This window comes from Alosa sapidissima, chromosome 2 (genome assembly GCF_018492685.1).
Source record: "Alosa sapidissima isolate fAloSap1 chromosome 2, fAloSap1.pri, whole genome shotgun sequence".
NCBI lineage: Eukaryota > Metazoa > Chordata > Actinopteri > Clupeiformes > Clupeidae > Alosa > Alosa sapidissima.
The window spans coordinates 3,557,527-3,579,555 of NC_055958.1; the positions used below are offsets into that span (position 1 = coordinate 3,557,527).

General features: G+C 40.5%; 2 protein-coding genes across 5 annotated transcripts; one reads left to right on the top strand and one right to left on the bottom strand.

The window, feature by feature from the left end:
• The first annotated feature begins 3 nt into the window (after positions 1–3).
• Positions 4–6,335, top strand: parp9 (poly(ADP-ribose) polymerase family member 9). Its single transcript, XM_042073537.1, has 9 exons — positions 4–121; positions 848–1,715; positions 2,055–2,288; positions 2,467–2,685; positions 2,826–2,898; positions 3,119–3,673; positions 3,782–3,903; positions 5,107–5,263; positions 5,556–6,335. Exons 2-9 carry the CDS (start codon positions 873–875, stop codon positions 5,846–5,848), a joined length of 2,496 nt encoding a protein of 831 aa, XP_041929471.1. The 5' UTR covers positions 4–121; positions 848–872; the 3' UTR covers positions 5,849–6,335.
• Positions 6,336–14,436: 8,101 nt separating this feature from the next.
• faima (Fas apoptotic inhibitory molecule a) lies at positions 14,437–21,893 on the bottom strand. Of its 4 annotated transcripts, XM_042074533.1 has the most exons (6): positions 21,729–21,893; positions 21,291–21,539; positions 20,980–21,099; positions 20,516–20,744; positions 15,891–15,940; positions 14,437–14,660 (listed from the first exon to the last, which is right to left on the bottom strand). In XM_042074533.1, exons 3-6 carry the CDS (start codon positions 21,091–21,093, stop codon positions 14,511–14,513), a joined length of 543 nt encoding a protein of 180 aa, XP_041930467.1. In that variant the 5' UTR covers positions 21,094–21,099; positions 21,291–21,539; positions 21,729–21,893; the 3' UTR covers positions 14,437–14,510. The 4 variants fall into 4 exon arrangements, with proteins under 4 accessions (XP_041930467.1, XP_041930452.1, XP_041930459.1 ...); XM_042074518.1 differs by lacking the exon at positions 21,291–21,539 and having other exon boundaries at positions 20,980–21,144; XM_042074525.1 differs by lacking the exon at positions 21,291–21,539 and having other exon boundaries at positions 20,980–21,094; positions 21,729–21,892.
• Positions 21,894–22,029: the final 136 nt, after the last annotated feature.

A 22,029-nucleotide genomic window follows, 5' to 3' on the forward strand; every position in this document is an offset into this window, starting at 1 on the left:
CTTCATCTGTTTCGCTTTCATTTCTCCTTAACTGTGTTGGTGGTGGTGGTGAGCAGTTGACACAGCATATCATATCAGCGTCTTCGAAAACCTCATGTCTAACGTGAGACTTAATTGAGAAGTAAGTTAATGTTCTTTAATGTTTTGGGGAGTATGGCTAGCATATTTGGCATTGGCTTCAGATGAGCATGAAAGTTGTTGAAACAAACAAGACATTTGAAAACAGCATTCAATCAATAACTTTGTCGCGGTAGGCTGTTGCAGAACACGGAAGCTGTTTATCGGACCAACATTAGTTTCGATTCTAGAAAAGTAGGCCTGATTAAGTGATTTCGGTGACTATTAATCATCTACACGACGTTGTAGCTTAAGATTAAGTTTTTTTCCTAGTTTAACCAAGGGCGCGATCAGACACGGGGGCCATTTGACTTTTGTAAAACGCGAAGTGCACTACATGACGTCAACGCCGTGCGCTTTTCCACTTGGAGAACTTAATTTAAGCGCTGGTGAACGCTTTGTAGCCTATTTGCTAGTCTGCCCACAGTTCAAATAGCTTTACCTACAGGCTATTGTGGAATTAAATCAGTGTGGGAATCTGACATTTAAAGCAATGGACCTGATATTTAGCTGTAAGCTGCATGCAATTTATAGTGAACAATAAAAGCATGTCCCTAGCCTACTCAAAACTGTGCGTGTTTAAACCAATCAGACAATTAGCTATACATTTCGCATAGGTAGATCTACTTCGTGAAAGAGAAGGAAATGTGTGAGTGAGTGCGTGCCTATGCTGTGTGACTGTCAATACATTTGCATTACATTACATGTTTGCTGTGACATTTGTTTTCAGGTTATTTTCTTTCAAGTGTTTCACCATGGCAAGTTGTATTCCACTAGAAAAAGAAGAGGCCCAGGTTGTGGGTCAGTGTGGGCAAGCCTTATGCACAGCCGTGCACATCAAATTTAGGTGCACGGTTAAATTACATGGAATGAATGCAACCTCCTCCAACGCTGCTAAAAAATCAAAAGTCACCCCAGAACAGAGGTACTCCATTCGTCTCCCAAAGGGCCTCAAGCTATCCGTGTGGAAAGATGACCTCACAACTCATGAAGTCGATGCTGTGGTGAATGCTGCCAATGAAGATCTGAGACATATTGGAGGTCTTGCTTTCGCTCTTGCCAATGCTGGTGGTCCAGTTATTCAGCAAGAGAGTGACAAGATCAGAAAAAGTAGAGGGAAGGTATTCACAGGAAAGGCAGTGGTCACATCAGCTGGAAAACTGCCATCCAAGAAGATAATACATGCTGTAGGTCCAGAAGTAAAGGTGAATGCTAGTCCAAAGGAAATTCAGCACGCTTCCAAATACTTGTCAGAAGCCATTGACAATATCCTTAAAATAGTGGAGAAAGAGAATCTTCAGTCAGTTGCTATTCCAGCTCTTAGTTCTGGAATTTTTAATTTTCCTTTGGATCACTGTGCCAATATCATTGTGAACACAGTGAAAAAATATGATGGCTATGGAAAAAATAAGTTATTGGATGTCCGTCTGGTAAACCACGATGAACGTACTGTGTCTGAGATGGTGAGGGCCTGCAAAGAGATCCTTGACCCTCCTAAAGCCTCCTACTCTGGGGCAGGAAGGAGTTCTGATATATCTCCTGTGGAACTGGGCAAAGTGACACTGCACATCAGTAAAGGACGCATTGAAAAGCAAAAGGTAATAAATATGTATAAGGATTAATTACTGTGAGTATTACTCATATATGATGTGTGAAAATTTAGAATCTTGCTCACCAATTAAAAATATAATATCTTGTACCCAAACCAGTGTTTCCCACAGAATCGAATTCCATTTGTGGTGGTTGGTTTGCAGAATTAACTTGAATACAGTTTTTAACAAATTAGTACACTGTGGTTGTGATGCTAACCAGATTTAAGCACAATTTAGTACAACCTGGAAAATCATTGTGTGGTGGTCAATGTTGATATTGTGGTGGGCCGCCACAAATAAGTCAATGTATGGGAAACACTGCAAACATTTTTTCCTTCTGATCAGACACATATTATTGTGAACTCCACCTCTACTGATCTGATGTTGTGCAGTGGGGCAGTGACCAACGCCATTTTAACTGAAGCTGGCCAAAAGCTTCAGGAGGAGATTTCAAAGTATCGTTTGACGTGCAAGTCGGGTGATGTACTGAAAACTGAAGGATACAACCTGGGTTCACTTTTTGTGTATCATGTACTTTGTGTACAAAAAGGGGCACCAGGATCCAGGACAGCAGAACAGGTATGTGACATACAGTATAATCTCCTCTGCTGGCCTCAGGCGCTGGTAATTGTGGGCATTATTCCTCCATCTTAGAATTAGTCTGATGTGTTGTAACTGTGTATTATAAGCTGTAACCGTGTCACATTACTTTATTATAATACTTTTTTTATATATATAAATAAATTCTTTATAACAGATTCTTAGTGGTGTTATCTCAGCCTGCTTGCGCATGGCAGAGGCAGACGGTTGTACGTCCATTGCCTTTCCTGCAATTGGATGTGGTGTGCTGAACTTCAGGAAAAGTGAGGTGGCGGATATCATGACAGAAGCAGTGAAACAATTTTCTAGGTCATACATGGGATCCCGGATGGATGTACACTTTGTGATATTCCCTTTAGAAGAGGACACATTCCAGGTGTTTATTTCTGCCATCTTTGTGGTCATTTTTATCGTTCACTTCACTCAGGCCTTGAATTTAAATTCCAAGGTAACAACACAAGTTATTTTAAACAAGCATGGTCCTCCATGTCAACTAGTGTTGTATTTCTTTTGCAGGCTTTTGCAAAAAAGCATGCATCGCTGCAGCAGTCAAAGCCTTCTGCCAGCACTTCACATGTGGGCAACTATGGTAAAACATATTGTATATACATTAATTGTGATGGACTATTGAACCCTCAAAGTAAACAAATCAGCATTTCCAGTAACAATTAAATAGTAACTTTGTAATGTGCATACTATAGCCATAGTAATAAAAATGTAATGAAAAAGTAATGAAACAATACACAACGAAACACACTGTATATCACTGTACCTGCATATTATCTAACAAAACCCTTCCTTCAATGTAGAATATTTAATGTATGAGGAAACAGACAGCATTCACACTCCATCAATTGAGATCCGGGCCGATTTTCCTGAGGCCCTGCGTGCCGCCAAGAGATGGATAAATGATGTGGTGAACATACTCAGAGACAAAGAAGCTGTCTACAGCATAAAAAATAACTTTGTCCTACATTTTGGTCAGCGTGAGCATAAGGAGCTGCTGTCCATTCAAGACAATTTCCAGGTTGGGTTCCAGGTGTTCTTCACTGATGGCCAGGCTGGCATCAACATCATGGGAACCCCTTCAGGAGTCAGCGCTGCAGTGCTGGAGGTGGAGGCCATGTGCTGTAAGGTACAGGAGGCTCATGTGCTGGCTGAGGAAGCGGCCATGCTGTATCCCCTTGTGCGCTGGAGATGCAAGGATTGCCCTCAGCTGGAAAACCCAGAGATCAATGCTGCCCTGGAAAAGGCCTATCTTGCAGGCACTGGGGAGTGTAAAATTGATGACATCAGTGTCGACTTTGGGTCTATGGTGGTGAAAACAAAACATGCACCCGTGAAATGCAAAATTGAAAGAATTTGTAAGTCACATTTGGGCCATATACCACTTTTAATACGTTATATTGCATTTTAATACTTAATCTATGAGTTACACAACTTGACAGCCCTGTGTACGTTATCTTTTATAGGCTTTTTCAAGAATTATCAAGTTACACCATGGCCAGGTATAAAGTCATACTTTGATCGAAAAGTGAAGGACTTTGCTGGGCCGCACAGAGAGTTTCAGGATGCTGGACTTCATGCTCTCCGCGTAAGTTAAAACTCTTCTCTTGTCTAGGTAGAGTTATTATGAATCTGTACAATGTTCATTAAAGGAGAATTCCGGTGTGATATTGACCTAAAGTGTGTTGAATCATGATACCAAGTGTGAACGTATGTTCTTATAGCTCATCTCGGCTTGTCCCCTGCACTCAGAAATCTGGCGCTAGTTAGCCGATGCTACCAACAGTTTTTCGATGGGGGTGCCTCGGGCATCGGCCTAGCCTCGCAAATAAATCACTGTTTTACACCATTTACGAGTAGCAGCAACTGGAATCCATGCATTTACACGGAATTATTTTTGGAATCTGATCCCTTATCATACCTGTTCATTCATACTCGTCGCTCGACTTATCGTGACTAAATTCAAGATGGCGGTGAACGGTAAACTTCCTCAAGGTACCCCCACATCGAAAAACTGTTGGTTGCATCGGCTAACTAGCGCCAGATTTCTGAGTGCAGGGGACAAGCCGAGATGAGCTATGAGACATAGCACAGACCTAAAGGTACCAGCCAAGTACCTGGTTTTCACTTTGTGCTCAGTGTACTACTGTATGTCCTCTGAGTATGTTTTATGTTTCCTCTGCATCTTGGCATTTTATGTACCTTGTATCCATGTCCAACTTGTGTTTGTGTTTTTCCTATATGCTTGTTCTCTCATTGTCTCTGCCTGTATGTACTGTCCATACTGTCAGTGAATCCAACCATGGATGTGATTGCATGCTTTATGTACTTCCTTGCCTATACCTAATTGTACAGTGTCCTTGGGAACTTAAAAGGCGCTTTTCTAAATTAAATTTATTATTATTATTACCTGATTTACTCATACCCTATGTATTATGGACGGGCAGCAAAGTAAGGGGAGGGTGAGAAATGTCTTTGATCACACCCTGAGGGTATATGCTTTCAGAAAATGTATAGTTTAGGTGGTTGAATCAGTTTTCTATGAATGGCAGCCCAAAAAGGTATCAGCCATATACCAATACCCAATGTATTACGCATGGGCAGCATACTAATGAGGAGGGTGTGACATGTCTCATGTCATGTGAGATCACATCCTAAGGATAAAAGCTTTCAGAAAATATATGGTTGATATTGTTGAATTAGTTTTTCCTTCATGGTACAGACCAAAATGGATTTAATACTGCATGGCTGTTCCGTGGAACTAATGGAATGTGGTTTGTTGTGTTGTCAGATGGAAACAGTGGAGAACTACGCCCTGATGCAGCACTTTGAGTTGAGCAGAAAACGCATCTCAGACAAACCCAGACCCCTGTACCAGCGTGTGTCGGCACAGTTTTGCCAGTTGGTCAGCTGGGTGGGCTTTCAGAGAGAGTATGCCCCACCTGACGGTATGTGTGGCATTGATTCTGCAGTAGGCCTAATCCTGACATAATGCTTAAAGATGTTGACAGACTTAGATGGCTAAACACACCTATTGTCAGGACAGACAGGATTTTCCAGTCTGTCTGAATCTGCGCTGGTGTTAGTGTCTCAGTGCAGGCTCAATTTTATCAGTTACAAACAGTATGTTGCTGTGCTGGAGTATTTCCTCAAGTTTATTGGAATTACACTGCCTCTTTTTAAAGCCTGATGTATGTTATCCTTTTGAATTACTGTCATTGTCTCTCCTGTTCCCTTCAGAGCAAGCATTTGGGGAGGGCATCTACTTCACTGCCAGTGTTAAATCTGCCATGAAGTTATGGAAAGGGACGAAGGAGGAGGAGTATGTCTACATCATCAAAGCAGATGTTCTCACTGGCAGTAACACCTCTGGGTCACCAGATTTTATAGTTCCACCATCACTCAGCAGTGATCCCCTGATCCGCTATGACAGTGTGTCAGGAGGCATAGATACCTTTGTGATCTTTAATGGTCACCAGGCTCTGCCACTGTACATTTACACTTGCAAAAAAACAAGCAGTGCACATAAGTAACATAAGTCCAAAACAAATGCTAAATCGACAAAATCGATACAAACTGCTTAACGACAGTGGATAGTTTCCTGATATAATTTTCACCATATGATGAATGCTCTGTAAAAATTTAAAAATCCTGAATTATATTTACAATTTATCTTTCTTCCTTTATCTATCTATAATTGAAATATTTACAGTTCAGAGTGTGTGTACACTTGAAAGGATTGCTTTTATTGTCATAACACTAAGATATTTTCTAGGACTTACGCAATCATTTCCCATAGTCTGATGTTCGTTTACTAGTGTAGGATTAATGAGCACTGCACATTTTGCTGAGCAATAGAATGCCAGTCTACTGAAAATAGTGAATTTACTCTAAGAGAAGTGTAAAGAGTTGTTAATTTGGAAAGGTTTATGGAAGCATTAGTGACAATGGTGATGATTTCTGTTGATATGTAAGCCTGATCAAATCCTGTAATAAAGATCATCATTAGTTTTGGTTTGACTGATTGACAGTTTAATTGGTCGTTGTTTTAATGCATTTCCCACAAGCTTCTAAGAATCGAAACAAGATAATGAAGTATGGAGAGTTTGTATAACAAAATCAAAGATATTATTATACAATACAAGCAAATTAAAGTTTGATAATACATATACATATAGAAATCATTTGATATAAAATAAACAAAATTAATCTCACATGGCCTAGAAACTATCCTAGAATATATATTCCTTAGTAGTTAGTCAGCCACAATATACAGCCTCAGCTTCTTTCATATCAGTACTCCTACTGTGACCCTGACATACTGAAGTTACATTGTTTTTACACTGCCGAGTCATTTCCACTGCTTGCCATTTCCACAACAACCGAATGCAACTCTTGAAGCTTATGGTACCATGGTTTCAATAAAACAAGTGGATTCAGTTCCTTTGGGTGGGGGGGGGGGGGGGGTTGCACATTTGTGTGGATCAACCAATAGTTGCAGTGAGTCAGAAGGCTAAACAGCCATATACAGTAAAGACATTAAAACTTTACCACCTCACAATCACCATTTCATGTTACCAAAAATGTATTTTGGGAAGTTAGTTGGATGTGGATCCTCCATGATTTGAAACCAGGTTTTTGCAGTACTTGCATTTAGCCTAAGAGTTTTGGTCTCCTGGTCAAAGTGCATCCACACATTGTTCATCTTTTTGGTGCTCATGTTCAGAAACTTTGATCTTATTGACAGGGAGGGTAGCCTATATTATAATAATTAATTATTTGTTGTTGTTTTGTTAACAATAGAAAATTTGCCTAGGTCTAATGCTACTCTGCTACAATGTTTATTACCACTACTATATACTAATAGTAGGCTACTAGGAATCTATTCTAATAAGTATTATAGGCAGCTAATAGGCCTACTAGGCAACTAATATTATTAGCCTATTAATCATAGCTATACATATATATATATATATATCATGTTAGGTAGCCTAATATAATATCATATATAATATAATATAATATAATATAATATAAAATAGCCTAATATAATAGCATCAAAATCTCCACCCACTCACGGGAAAGAAAGCAGTTTGAGCCAGACTGTTTATTTATTGTCTTAACCTAGCCTAAGCAATTGACTTTCAATGTAGACATAGAAACAGGAACGTAGAAATGCCCTGCAGTGACTAAATTATTATTATTGTTATTATTATTATTATTATTATTATTATTACTACTACTACTACTATTCTCATTAGGCCTATTATTATTATCCCCTTGACACGAGTAGAAACTAGGCTACTTGCTCGTCTACAGATCCACTCATGACAATGTAGCCGGCTGATTCGACTGACTCGCACTCATAACAACATAATGTAACCGGTCCGCCCGCGGCTGATCCAAATGACCCAGGTAGGCTAGCCTACTCAAGCAACTCCATACAGAGCTTGCAATGTTTCGGACATTGCTGTCTTCGCGACCTAATTGCATTTTAAAGTAGGCTATGCGTGCAGAATATATGTTATTTCAGAAGTGAAAGCATGGCTTTTGTTGTGGATTTTCTTTTAACCTTGACGAGGAGTTACTCGTTCCTCTAAAGATCCACTCATGACAACGTAGCCGGCTGATTCGGCTGACTCGCACTCATAACAACAACGTAACCGGCCCGCTTGGCTGATCCGACTGGATAGCCTACTCTCCATACAGAGCTTGCAATGTTTCAGACTGTCTTCGCGACCTAATTGCATTTTAAAGTAGGCTATGCGTGCAGAATATATGTTATTTCAGAAGTGAAAGAATGGCTTTTGTTGTGGATTTGCTTTTCACCTTGACGAGGAGTTACTCGCTCGTCTACAGATCCACTCATGACAACGTAGCCGGCTGATTCGGCTGACTCGCACTCATAACAACGTAACCGGCCCGCCCTGCTGATTAGGCCTGTCAAACTCGATTCCTTTTAAGGATCCGGGTTATTCTGAGTCACTCACTAAACTGATCCGGGTTGAACGAGTCACTTGTCACTTGAGTCAGTATTGCTAAATCGCAAAGAAATTCAGTCCTACGTTCAAGCAGTGCAGTGGGGTGCTTCATTTCGTAAACTGCCTTCTCATGTTGGATGTGGATCCTCCATGATTTGAAACCAGGTTTTTGCAGTACTTGCATTTAGCCTAAGAGTTTTGGTCTCCTGGTCAAAGTGCATCCACACATTGTTCATCTTTTTGGTGCTCATGTTCAGAAACTTTGATCTTATTGACAGGGAGGGTAGCCTATATTATAATAATTAATTATTTGTTGTTGTTTTGTTAACAATAGAAAATTTGCCTAGGTCTAATGCTACTCTGCTACAATGTTTATTACCACTACTATATACTAATAGTAGGCTACTAGGAATCTATTCTAATAAGTATTATAGGCAGCTAATAGGCCTACTAGGCAACTAATATTATTAGCCTATTAATCATAGCTATACATATATATATATATATATCATGTTAGGTAGCCTAATATAATATCATATATAATATAATATAATATAATATAATATAAAATAGCCTAATATAATAGCATCAAAATCTCCACCCACTCACGGGAAAGAAAGCAGTTTGAGCCAGACTGTTTATTTATTGTCTTAACCTAGCCTAAGCAATTGACTTTCAATGTAGACATAGAAACAGGAACGTAGAAATGCCCTGCAGTGACTAAATTATTATTATTGTTATTATTATTATTATTATTACTACTACTACTACTACTACTACTATTCTCATTAGGCCTATTATTATTATCACCTTGACACGAGTAGAAACTAGGCTACTTGCTCGTCTACAGATCCACTCATGACAATGTAGCCGGCTGATTCGACTGACTCGCACTCATAACAACATAATGTAACCGGTCCGCCCGCGGCTGATCCAAATGACCCAGGTAGGCTAGCCTACTCAAGCAACTCCATACAGAGCTTGCAATGTTTCGGACATTGCAACTGTCTTCGCGACCTAATTGCATTTTAAAGTAGGCTATGCGTGCAGAATATATGTTATTTCAGAAGTGAACGCATGGCTTTTGTTGTGGATTTTCTTTTAACCTTGACGAGGAGTTACTCGTTCCTCTAAAGATCCACTCATGACAACGTAGCCGGCTGATTCGGCTGACTCGCACTTATAACAACAACAACGTAACCGGCCCGCTTGGCTGATCCGACTGGCTAGCCTACTCTCCATACAGAGCTTGCAATGTTTCAGACTGTCTTCGCGACCTAATTGCATTTTAAAGTAGGCTATGCGTGCAGAATATATGTTATTTCAGAAGTGAACGCATGGCTTTTGTTGTGGATTTTCTTTTAACCTTGACGAGGAGTTACTCGCTCCTCTAAAGATCCACTCATGACAACGTAGCCGGCTGATTCGGCTGACTCGCACTCATAACAACGTAACCGGCCCGCCCTGCTGATCCAACTGACCCGGCTAGCCTGAGCAGCTCCATACAGAGCTTGCAATGTTTCGGACTGTCTTCGTGACCTAATTGCATTTTAAAGTAGGCTATGCCTACGTGTAGAACATTGTATGCTATTTCAGAAGTGAAAGAATGGCTTTTGTTGTGGATTTGCTTTTCACCTTGACGAGGAGTTACTCGCTCGTCTACTGATCCACTCATGACAACGTAGCCGGCTGATTCGGCTGACTCGCACTCATAACGTAACCGCCCGGCCCAGCGATCCGACTAACCCGGGTTTACAAAGCAGCTCCATTAAGAGCGTGCAATGTTTCGGACTGTCTGCGCGACCTAATTGCATTTTAATATGCTACATCTATACACCAAATCTAAAGTATGCCTAGGCTACATGCAGAACATTGAATGTTATTTAAGAGGTGAAGAATGGCTTTTGTTGTGGAATTGCTTTTCACTTTGAGGAGGAGCTACTCGCTTGTCTACAGCCACTCATGACAACGTAGCCGTAGCCGACTCGTACTCAATGTAGCCTAACCGGCCGGCTGATCCGACTAACCCGGCTCTGCGGGAAGTTAACCAGTTATCTCAGACTGCCTGCTCACTCAGTCGCTTGAGTTGATTTGTGGAGTTGTGGTTATCCTACTTACGAAATTGTTACATTTTTGGCAGCTATGATGGCTAGTAGGCTAGCTAAATGTTGCAAGAGGTTTGTGTGTGGCGCTGTTTATCGTTTTTAGATTGAATTGTAGTAGGACTCAACTGATCCGAGTTAATGATACTAGAGACTCGCGACTCATGGGTTAATTTAAAGATACGGGTGAAAGATCCGAGTGAATCACGACTCAAACAGGCGTACTGCTGATCCAACTGACCCGGCTAGCCTGAGCAGCTCCATATAGAGCTTGCAAAGTTTCGGACTGTCTTCGCGACCTAATTGCATTTAAAAGTAGGCCTAGGCTATGCCTACGTGTAGAACATTGTATGTTATTTCAGAAGTGAAAGAATAGCTTTTGTTGTGGATTTGCTTTTCACCTTGACGAGGAGTTACTCGCTCGTCTACTGATCCACTCATGACAACGTAGCCGGCTGATTCGGCTGACTCGCACTCATAACGTAACCGCCCGGCCCAGCGATCTAACCCGGGTATACAAAGCAGCTCCATTAAGAGCGTGCAATGTTTCGGACTGTCTGCGCGACCTAATTGCATTTTAATATGCTACATCTATACACCAAATCTAAAGTATGCCTAGGCTACATGCAGAACATTGAATGTTATTTAAGAGGTAAAGAATGGCTTTTGTTGTGGAATTGCTTTTCACTTTGAGGAGGAGCTACTCGCTCGTCTACAGCCACTCATGACAACGTAGCCGTAGCCGACTCGTACTCAATGTAGACCAACCGGCCGGCTGATCCGACTAACCCGGCTCTGCGGGAAGTTAACCAGTTATCTCAGACTGCCTGCTCACTCAGTCGCTTGAGTTGTGGTTGAGTTGTGGTTATCCTACTTACGAAATTGTTACATTTTTGGCAGCTATGATGGCTAGTAGGCTAGCTAATTGCAAGAGGTTTGTGTGGCGCTGTTTATCGTTTTAGATTGAATTGTAGTAGGACTCAACTGATCCGAGTTAATGATACTAGAGACTCGCAACTCATGGGTTAATTTAAAGATACGGGTGAAAGATCCGAGTGAATCACGACTCAAACAGGCGTAATCGCCAGGCGTCCAACATCGTATGATTGCATACTTTCCGTAAATCCTAAATTATGTCCAGGGTCTGCTATTTACTTAGGCTGCAAAGCACAGGCACTATTTATTTGAGGTAGGCTTATTCGAGGCAGACCTTTATTTCTTACATTGTACGTTATTGTGAGACATGCGTTTTGTTTGGAGCGGCATACTATCAAACGCAGACGATTTTCGGTTTTGGTATGGGATTTAATTTACTTTTTGACTTTTATTATATAGGCTAGTTAAATGTTGAGACTGATGGGCATTTAAATCTAGAGGGTATTTGATGATCACTGTAATTCGTGTAGTTGAAAAAGTGTTGGAATTTCCAGCTGTTTATTGCGAGACAAGGCCTTTCCTTCATTCATTAAACGTGCGCGGTGCTCTAATGGAAACCTGATTGCATAGCGAAGTAGCCTAAATTGAGTTTTTTTTTTTTTTAAATTATGCATGGTTTACTTTTTATTAAATTCGTAGGCTGGAATGCCTCGCGGCAATAATTGTGTTTAAATGTAGTAGCCCAGTGCTTCAGCCTCTGGCAAGCTCCAAAGGGGGCTCCAGGGGGCGGCTATAGGTTGGCTGTTGGAGACCCATGGTGCAACGAGACAAAGTCTTTATGCCGCGGTTGTGTAATTTATTGTCTTTAATCATGTTTAGGCTATGTTTGTTCTGGACAAACAACAACGAAACAAGATCAATAGAATTTCTTTATTTGTCATATGATGGATAAACAACCATATAATAGGCTATGCACGTCTTCTCATAGGCTCCTCAAGAAATACGCACTGAATAACGTTTGGCTGTAGCCGCCGGATAGGTACCCGCCCAACATGTACGCGCATGAGAGCTCGTGCCCAACACGGATTTTCGTGCATGGAGCTGGTTCCAAATGCTCCATGCAGCGCCATATTTGAAAATGGCGTATGCTAACATGCCGAAGCTAATCCAAAGATTGTCTAATCTGCACGCTCTTGACCCCCTGTGTGGTTCAGTGGTTCACCAAAGCTTCATTTGCCCATCACTAATCTGCAGTATATTAACATTATATAAATGAGAAAACAGAATAAATATGGATATTCAGTATGAAAAATATAGACAGATATACAGAGTGTACAGCTATGTGCAGAAACAGTAACATTATAAGAGTAGTAAGAATAAGTGTATGTGCAGGATGAATAGTATGAAGAGCAGTAGAAAATGGCTATATGTAAGTATGTATATTTGTAAATAAATAGATAGAACACTATGGATGTGATAGGGTAGTGCAAATATCTGGGGGGGGGGGGGGGGGGGGGGGGGGAACCTGAATTCAGTCTGAACCTGAATTCAGTACACTAATCCTGTCATGAAATATATAATTAATATGGTTTTGATTGGTTGTGTGGTCATGAAAACATTCTTTCATCTCTCAAGAACATCAATGAATCTGAAGGAGAATATGTGTTAGTCTTAAATGGAATGATGCATTACAACTAAAAATAAACAAATTCAAAGGTTTTATTATACATTCACAGTTGTGATTGTAGCACACATATTTGTAACAAGAAGTAATCATGATACATATAACATTGTTGTATGTATACATTACAATCATTTGCTAAACAAAAACAAACAAACAATAAACAAAATCTATCTCTTAGAGCCTTCTTGAGACAATACAAGAATATCTACTCCTTTACCCAACAACCCAATAACTGGTAGTTAATCACCAGCCACAATATACAACCTCAACTTTTATAATATATCTGGGTAAATTATATAAAATAGCCATATACTGTATGTGTTTTTAAAGTCAGTAAAATGACAAAAATATCTGTTGGCTGGTTCATTTCTACAGTATTTGTATGTAGTAGGTACAAACATGACACTTTTGACTATGTTTGCAAATAAAATACTCAAACACAGGTCACATTTTTTCCATGGCTGAGGCAAGTCTCTAGAGAAGAAAAATTACAGTCATGATAAAGTTTTTTTTCCTACATGAGACTGGGTCAGGACTAGAGGGGTTAAATTGTGTAATTGTTGATATTGTGTTAACGCTAACAGCAGTGTTCAGTAACCACAAGGACCTAAAACAGTCAGTCCACATATGTCTATACTACAATAAAAGTATTGACATACACTGTAAACACTGTCAAGGACAGTGGCTTAATAGCTGCACTATAGATGCCCTCATTTTCAGTGTATGTGTGCGGGTTACAAAACAAATGCAGTGGGAACGTCACATTTCAGTGAATGTGTGCGGGTTACAAAACAAATGCAGTGGGAACGTCACATTTCAGTGTATATGTGCGGGTTACAAAACAAATGCATTCCATTCCTTATTTCCAGTCAACTCAAATAAAGACACCAAGACTACTAGTGTATAAACTACCACTGTTTAACAACTGAGAAGATAAAATAGCAAGACTGGCACATTGTTAAAGTCTGAACTAGTAAACACAGAGGCCTTGTCAGGCTGTATAAATGTCTCTCAGCACATAATGAATTGAAAAACACAGTGACAGCGAAGTGCACTTCCTAAGGAATTCCTAAGATGTGGGAGATGTTATTGCCTTTCTCTGTCTCCACATCCGACCAACATGGCTATTCATGCAAGACTGGCTTAGCTGAACTGGTTAACATCTTTCTGTTCCCAATCAGACCACTATGAATCGATTTCATGCTGGTGATGCACACCTCAGTCTATACTTCTGTTTGCAGTTTTTGTGCGCCTGAAGACTTTGAAATGTTGGACCTTTAAAATGTGTTGCTTGTATGGCTAATCTTTTGTCATCAACAGCCAATGCTCTCTCTCTCATTCAAAACCTGTATAACTTTACCCTCTCTCTCCTCTCTCTCTCCTCTCTCACTCTTTACCCTCTCTCTCCTCTCTCTCTCCTCTCTCACTCTTTACCCTCTCTCTCCTCTCTCACTCCTCTCTCACTCTTTACCCTCTCTCTCCTCTCTCACTCCTCTCTCTCACTCCTCTCTCTCTCTCCTCTCTCTCTTCTCTCTCACTCCTCTTTCTCTCATTACTCTGTGCATTCTGCCACCTCGTTGCCATCAACTAAGAGCGTGTGGATGATGCCGTCTCTTCTTTTACCACTGCTGACAGCCTTGATGCAACAGTCATGGTCACTCAGGGTAAAATGTGTTTCTGTGCCATCGTCCACAAACTCGCCCTGTGTAAGTGAAGGAGAGGGTCGGAAGACAGAGAGAGGTAATTTAAAAGAATGCATGTTCCAACAATACCTGCGTTCAAGTATTCAACGGTGTAGATACTGCACACAGTCTGCTGATTAGACTGGTGTACTACAGTAGTGCTGTATTAACACCGTCTCAAAATAGAAGACATTGCAAGTTTGCTTTCAACCTGCCAAATAGCACAATGGTGGTCATTATTTCAGTTTTAGGCCTACTTATACTTTGTGCACAATTTGCCTTTCATTTGTTTGTAGGACATTCACTAAAGGCCAAAAGAGCTTAATTAAAGGAGAATTCCGGCTGGCGCTAGTTAGCCGATGCTACCAACAGCTTTTTCAATAGTGGTGCTTCGGCATCGGGCTAGCCATGCAAATAAATCACTGTTTTACACCCATTTACGAGGCTCAATGTATCTCCACACTTCATTGGTAGACTTCCGAGGGCCCTGACATTTAAAACGAGACATTGAGAACTTTGAAAAAGCACTGGTAGTTTACTTACAAGACGATTTATACAGACAGTATCTTCACGAAGTTTAGCGTTGGCAGCCATCTTGAATTTAGTCACGATAAGTCGAGCAACGAGTAAGAATGAACAAGTATGATGAGGGATCAGATTCCAAAAATAATTCTGTGGAAAGGCATGGATTCCAGTTTCTTCCAGTAGCAGCAACTGGAATCCATGCATTTCCACTGAATTATTATTATAATATATTTAATAATATTATTATTATTATTACCTGTTCATTCTTACTCGTTGCTCGACTTATCGTGACTAAATTCAAGATGGCTGCAAACGCTAAACTTCGTGAAGATACTGTCTGTATAAATCGTCTTGATTTATTTGCATGGCTAGCCCGATGCCGAAGCACCACTATTGAAAAAGCTGTTGGTAGCATCGGCTAACTAGCGCCAGATTTTGGAGTGCAGGGGACAAGCCGAGATGGGCTATGAGACATACGTTCACACTCGGTATCATGTTTCAATACACTTTAGGTCAATATCACACCGGAATTCTCCTTTAACATACAGTACATCCCAACTATCTATTTCAGAATGAGCATTCTACACATTCAACACTTGTGTACAAGTGTTTTTTGCAATACATTTAAAATATCTTCAATGAAGTAGTAGTCCAATGTATAAAGTATATGGAGGTAGCGTTCACTTGGCTTCTGCTGCTCTGTAGTTGGGCTGATAGATACTCACAGCTGTTTCCATCTTTTGTCCATTGCACCAAATGTCCATGGTATCTTTCTCTGGAAAGTGTTAAGGAAATTCCAACAGTTAAAAACCAAGTGAAGTAACACTGCAACATTAGTCAACTCATGTGGACCAGGACTGTAAATCACTACTTCAAAATGTCGACCATCCCATATCTTGGGATAATGTCAGCTGATGAGCATGAGTAAATGAGGGAAGTGAGGATAGGAGCAGGCTTCACTCAGTGTGTCTACTTTTGAACTTTAAGAGTGCTGGCCTGGATAGTTAGAATACATAAAGTAGGAGAGAGGCCCTGTGCATATACTTTTATTTGCACAGATACGTTTCGGCGCGTGCCTTCTTCAGTGTGCAACCTTCAGGAGGAAATGAGGGACATGTGTTTTACAGAGGAGGTAGCCATTAGGTTTAGCAACTCATGTATTCAGTTGATGGCTGACAAATGCTATAGTTTATGGATTGTTAATTAAGTGTAATTAGACAAGCAACAACAACCAGAAGCTGCAATAGACCTACACAACTTCAATAAAGGGCTCATGTTAAATTGTATAAACCAGCTGACCACTGCGAAGAGAAACAGCACATCAGTTTACAATGTCCAGTTCAAGATAAGGCATGTGTGCAATCAATCACAGAGTCCAAAGGTGGGGAAAGTCCCATGTTGGCTACATAGTGGGGCTGTTAAGCTTTTAAAATAGGGACGATCTTGCTTTTTATGAAAGAAGCATGAAACTTTCAGGGTTTGTTCTTGATGACCTAAGCTTTGATTTAAGATCTGGAGGCATTCTCAGTTTGACCTCTGAGGTCAGATAGAGGTCACTGACCTCTGTAATATGTTGTGAAGCTACAGGTGAATTGGGGGGAAAAAATAATAATATATATCACCATGAAACTTTCTCAGTTGATTAGTCATGTTAAGCTAAGAAAAAAATGTATTGAAAGTTTTTTATATATTTAATGTTAAAATATGCAAATTAGGCCTTATCTCATAAAAATGTGCTAATTTGTATACATTTTAAAAAACAAAATTAGATTGTCTGATAAAGCCAGGCTCAAAATATTTTTTTTTCATTTTGTTGTCAAATGAGATGGGGAAAATAATTACTGAGGGTTTATGGACATCTACTTCTATTATCCTGTAATTCACCTGTACCACTGTGATATGAAATTTCTAGGCCTGAAATTAGAAATGGGTGTATCTTAGGATCTAAATGTGATAGAAATGTAAACTAAATATGTTTTTCCATGTTTCTGGGCATGAGGAACTCATTGATAGCACTCTAAGGGGTCAACATCATTAAGTGCAGTGAAGATCACTGGCAAAACATCTACTTCTGTTATCCTGCATATATATATAACAGGGTATTTATTCGGGGAGGGGGGGGGGGGGGGGTGTGGCAATAATGATAAAAACAGCAGGGGAAGGGTGACATGAACACTTCGAGCAAACAGGTGGCCAATCAGAGATTCGAAACAAACGAGAGACCAACATGTCACAATGCTGTGGCATTGTGTCAATGGCTGTGATACAACATCTGCATTCTGTGGCCGTGGTAAAAAGACTGCCTGGGATACATGGCATGTATATCCAGAAGTTACAGAGGCTTTCCATAAAATGTTGCATATGCCACAAGAGTTGAGTGATCTTTCCTTGTCTCAACTAGAACGTTTTGTGGTGCTGATCTACAGGGTTCCCACGGTCATGGAATTTCTGGAATATTATGGAATTTTAGAAAGTCTATTCCAGACATGGAAAGTCAGGGAATTTGATCATTTTTGGAGCACAGTCATGGAATATCAGGGAATTTTGTTGTAGCAGTTTAAAATATACTTGCCAAAATACATTAATACAAATACATTTCCAGGCAGAATTGGTGTACATCTGGTTATTAGCTGTATGGCTTTTTTAAGTAGCCCTCTGTGTTTATTCAATGCCTCATCTCCCGCTCTAAAAACGATTCTTGACCTCTATGCGGGTACTCTGAAATCATTGGTCGCTATATTGTACTATTCATTATATAGTAAGTCATGGAAATTCAGTTTTTTTTGTCAGGGAAAGCCAGAGAAAAGTCATGGAATTTTACATTTGACTTAGATCTACAGTAGGGTTCCCACTCTATGACAGAACAAGTGCATGCTTAGAGGTCAATGAGGCAAGGAAACAACTTTTTAGCCAGAGGTCAAGATCCCTGGAAAACATCCCCTCTACACAAGCTGCTTTGAGGCAACACATCAGAAGAGCAATGCACCAGGCTAACATAATATGGAACCTTGCCTTGGTTCCTAGCCCACAGTTACCCAGTCCTTCAGACTGGGGATGGATTGATACAGATGCAGGCTGGCAGCCACGTTGGACAACACTCCCTGAGGCATCACAGGCATGCTATGAGCTTGTGCACTGTGGTTGTAAAAAGGGTTGTACCGGGCACTGTAAATGCAAAAAGGCAGCATTAATGTGCACAGCACTCTGTGCTGGTGACTGCAGTGACTAAAGCTGTTTTGTAGGCCTTTTTCTTACCCCCAAAAGCTAAGGCCTCTACAACAACTTTTACTGTACTATTTTAGAATGCTAATATGTTACCTGTTCAATGTTACATTGGGGATTTGTGATAGGAGTTCAAGTAGTGACTTTTTGATAGGAGCTCAAGTTCAAGCAGGACTACATGTTTGTCATGTCCATATTTATATGGAATTGTTTGGTGAAATGATACATTTTGTACTTGGATTTGCCCAGTCATTGGATCTTTTGCCAGTGATCTTCACTGCACGTAATGATGTTGAATTACAGGATAATAGAAGTAGATGTCCGTAAACCCCTCAGTCATTTTTTCCCCATCTCATATGACAACAAAATGAAAAAAATATGTTGAGCCTGGCTTTATCAGACAATCTGATTTTGTTTTCTAAAATGTATGCAAATTAGCACATTTTTAATGAGATAAGGCCTAATTTGCATATTTACATCAACTTTTAATACATTTTTTTTTCCCCATTCACCTGTAGCGTCACAACATATTACAGAGGTCAATTACCTCTATCTGACCTCAGAGGTCAAACTGAGAATGCCTCCAGATCTTAAATCAAAGCTTAGGTCATCAAGAACAAACCCTGAAAGTTTCATGCTTCTTTCATAAAAAGCAAGATCGTTGAGCTTAACAGCCCCACTAACAGGGAAAAGTCCTTCTGTACCAGATAGAATAATATGACTAGGGCACACAGAAAAGAAACAATTACAATTATAAACCACTCCATACACTATCTTGTGACTAAAATGTATAATGCTCCCTTGTTAAAATTAGTGAACAAAAAAATCCTGAAATTGTCAAGGCATAGCCTACATAGTGAATATTGTTATCACACAATTATTATTATCAAAATATGGGAAATGAAAGCTGAACTGCACAGTACATCTGCTACCCGCCAATATGCGATTTCAACATATTTCCTGAAGGGCCTTTCTTTAATGCCTGTTTAACAAAGGCATGCTTGCAATCAGTCACAGAGTACAAGGGTGTGTAACATCCATCCCATGGCGGCTTGAAGAAAAACAAACATTTCCCTCAGTACCAGTTGCAGCCACTGGGGCACTCAGTTGAAAGCAATTTTGTAAACAAACCACTCCCCCGCCATCCTGCCTAGCAACCAACATACATGATGATCCTCTCTTGCTTACATTTGTGAAATAAACTCATTCAAAACTCAAAATATGAATAAATCACTTTAACAAAAGCATACACGTGTGACAACATTGAAATTGTTTTTTGAACATTGTTTTAAAGGTTGTATCAGCGATATCGGGATACGTCACTTCTGTTGATGTTCAAACAAAACAGAGAGCTAGCTCGCTACTCCCTCCCCCTCCCTCCCGTGCAATTAAAACTCTCCTAAACGCGCATCTCGTCGGTTATTGGTTGAAACACTTTATTTTGCCTTTGAGTGGGTTGCCAACCCTTGTTGGTAGCAATTGTTTTTGTGATCTCGGAGCCTAGGCTGCCTACAGAGACACGTTTTTTGATGGCCTGCTTATGGGGCAGACAGCTAGCGGATTGTTAGGAAAAATTAGATGAATGTGAACATTTATGTTTGGGCCTTTTTTGGGCCTAAAATCGCTGATACAACCTTTAAGTTTAGAATATGAATGTGAGAATGCGTGTCTACTCTGTGTTTAGGTATTCATGTGTGTTATGGCTGCATCAAGGCCCCATTGAGTATCATTTAACTTCTAGACATCAGCCAATTGCCTTCCTCCACACCAGCATTTTACAGCTAGATGTGACATCTTACTCTGGCTCCACGAAGCTTGGTTTTATTTGGTCTTACAGAGCTGGCAATCTGATGGTAAGTCAGGTAGTCAAGGTGGTTGACAGGTGCTGACTGTATGCAGATGGTGTGCTGTAATCAGATTAAGAGATCACAAGCCTTGCAACTTGCTGACAGGCTCACTGCTTAAGCATGACACCACATGCTGCCAATGAACCCACTGTCACCCAGTGCAGAGCCTAGCTCAGTTTCAACTCCATTTATGCCACAACCACATGCCATTCTTTGTATTTGAACTGCCCAGTGTTCCCTCTTTTGTGCAGTTTATGGAAAGGTAAAATGTGAAGCCTTACCCAGGACAACCCTGCAGTCTGTGCCATCTAGGTTGAGCAGCCAAGTACTGGTCACCTTTGAGCGATTCTCCATATACTTCTTCAAGCTCTTTCCATTGATCTCTAGCGTGTACTCGTAGGCAAAGCCGCTCACCGCATCAATGTTTATGGTGGCCTTGGTGTCTGAGCTCCCCACATAAAACGTCTCCTTCCCAACCAGTTTGAACATCCAGTCCCTTCGTAGAACTTCCTGTACAGAGAGGAGGAAGATATAAAGACTTCACTACTCTTACATATTGATTTGTTTGTGCTCAATACAACCTAATGGTAAGATAGTAAGTTGATTTATTCACAAAGCACACAGAGTCCACATAATTTGTAGTCATGCTTTCGGCCTACAGCACACATGGACTAGACTCTACTTACACTTTGATGACATTGGTGAAAGCAGGTGTCCTTTGAGGTTGGTAAATATGTACCCTTACCTTTCCATCTATGCAGATGACCCGTTTCCCGGTGGTTGTGCCATGTTCAAACTCGATCCTATGGACTCCATCGCTCAGAGCAACCTCCCACACGCCCACCAGGTCGCTCGACATCCTGACCTGATATAAAACCGCACCAGTAGTTCAACTTCTGAGCCCAAGTACCTACAGAACACGGTCAAATATGTATAAAGCTAGCTAATATTACCTAAATGAATGTATGGAACGTTTGCCTATGTTGGTTCTCTGGCACATGTTATCAGCTAACGACAGTTCACTAAGTTTGATGTTATAACGTCAACTTACATAACGTTAATGTTCTGATTCCAGTTAATTTGCAGCCAACAGCAACAAGCTGATTACCGCGAACGTTACGTTACAAACACTTTTTTCATGGGATTGCTGCTGCTGGGGTTAACGTTACGAAACATTAACCTGGTCAACTTTATCAAGCTAGCAAGCACAAGTAGCTTCTAACGTTAGCATCAAAACAGAGATGATTTAGGAAAGGAGGAGGGCGCCTGTGGGATCTGAGGTTAACAAGATAGATATCCAGTCACCTAAAAGGCACATTAAAGTTAACCAAATGATAGAGCTAGCACTAGCACTATCGTTAACCTGGGATAAACTAACGTTAGCTAACATCTGTGCACGCTAGCGACAATTATGCTAACGTAGCTATGGAATCATGACCTATCTTTTACTGTCTATGATGACATGACACACTGCAAGCATGTTAGATAGCTTACCTGGACTCGAACAGAAAGGAAGATTGATATCCTATCTGGTTAAGCTATGCGCGCTTTCGCTAAGTTAGGGTGAGAGAGACTGGTTGATGGTGGCTAGAAACAACTGATTGGTCACTATGGAAACGAAAGGTGCTTCTTCTCCGCTGTGTTTTCCACTCAAAATACCATACTGCCACCTAACGGGTTGGGAGGATAGTGAAAAGCAAAGATTTTAGCTCCGCTCTAGAATCTTTGGTGAAAAGGCCTCCAGCCCCACCGGTGTGGTGTAACCAGAGGACAGGGCACTATTTTAATTAGATAT

What these genes read in the sequence shown, in the direction of transcription:
- parp9 (XM_042073537.1), top strand. Translation starts at nt 873, where the DNA reads ATGGCAAGTTGTATTCCACTAGAAAAAGAAGAGGCCCAGGTTGTGGGT. An exon ending in GATCCAGGACAGCAGAACAG is followed by an intron (nt 2,289 to 2,466) that starts GTATGTGACATA and finishes TCTTTATAACAG; the next exon opens with ATTCTTAGTGGTGTTATCTC. An exon ending in CTGGACTTCATGCTCTCCGC is followed by an intron (nt 3,904 to 5,106) that starts GTAAGTTAAAAC and finishes TTGTGTTGTCAG; the next exon opens with ATGGAAACAGTGGAGAACTA.
- faima (XM_042074518.1), bottom strand. Translation starts at nt 21,093, where the DNA reads ATGTCGAGCGACCTGGTGGGCGTGTGGGAGGTTGCTCTGAGCGATGGA. An exon ending in TCATCTGCATAGATGGAAAG is followed by an intron (nt 20,745 to 20,979) that starts GTAAGGGTACAT and finishes CTCTCTGTACAG; the next exon opens with GAAGTTCTACGAAGGGACTG. An exon ending in GACAAAAGATGGAAACAGCT is followed by an intron (nt 14,661 to 15,890) that starts GTGAGTATCTAT and finishes TCACTTACACAG; the next exon opens with GGCGAGTTTGTGGACGATGG.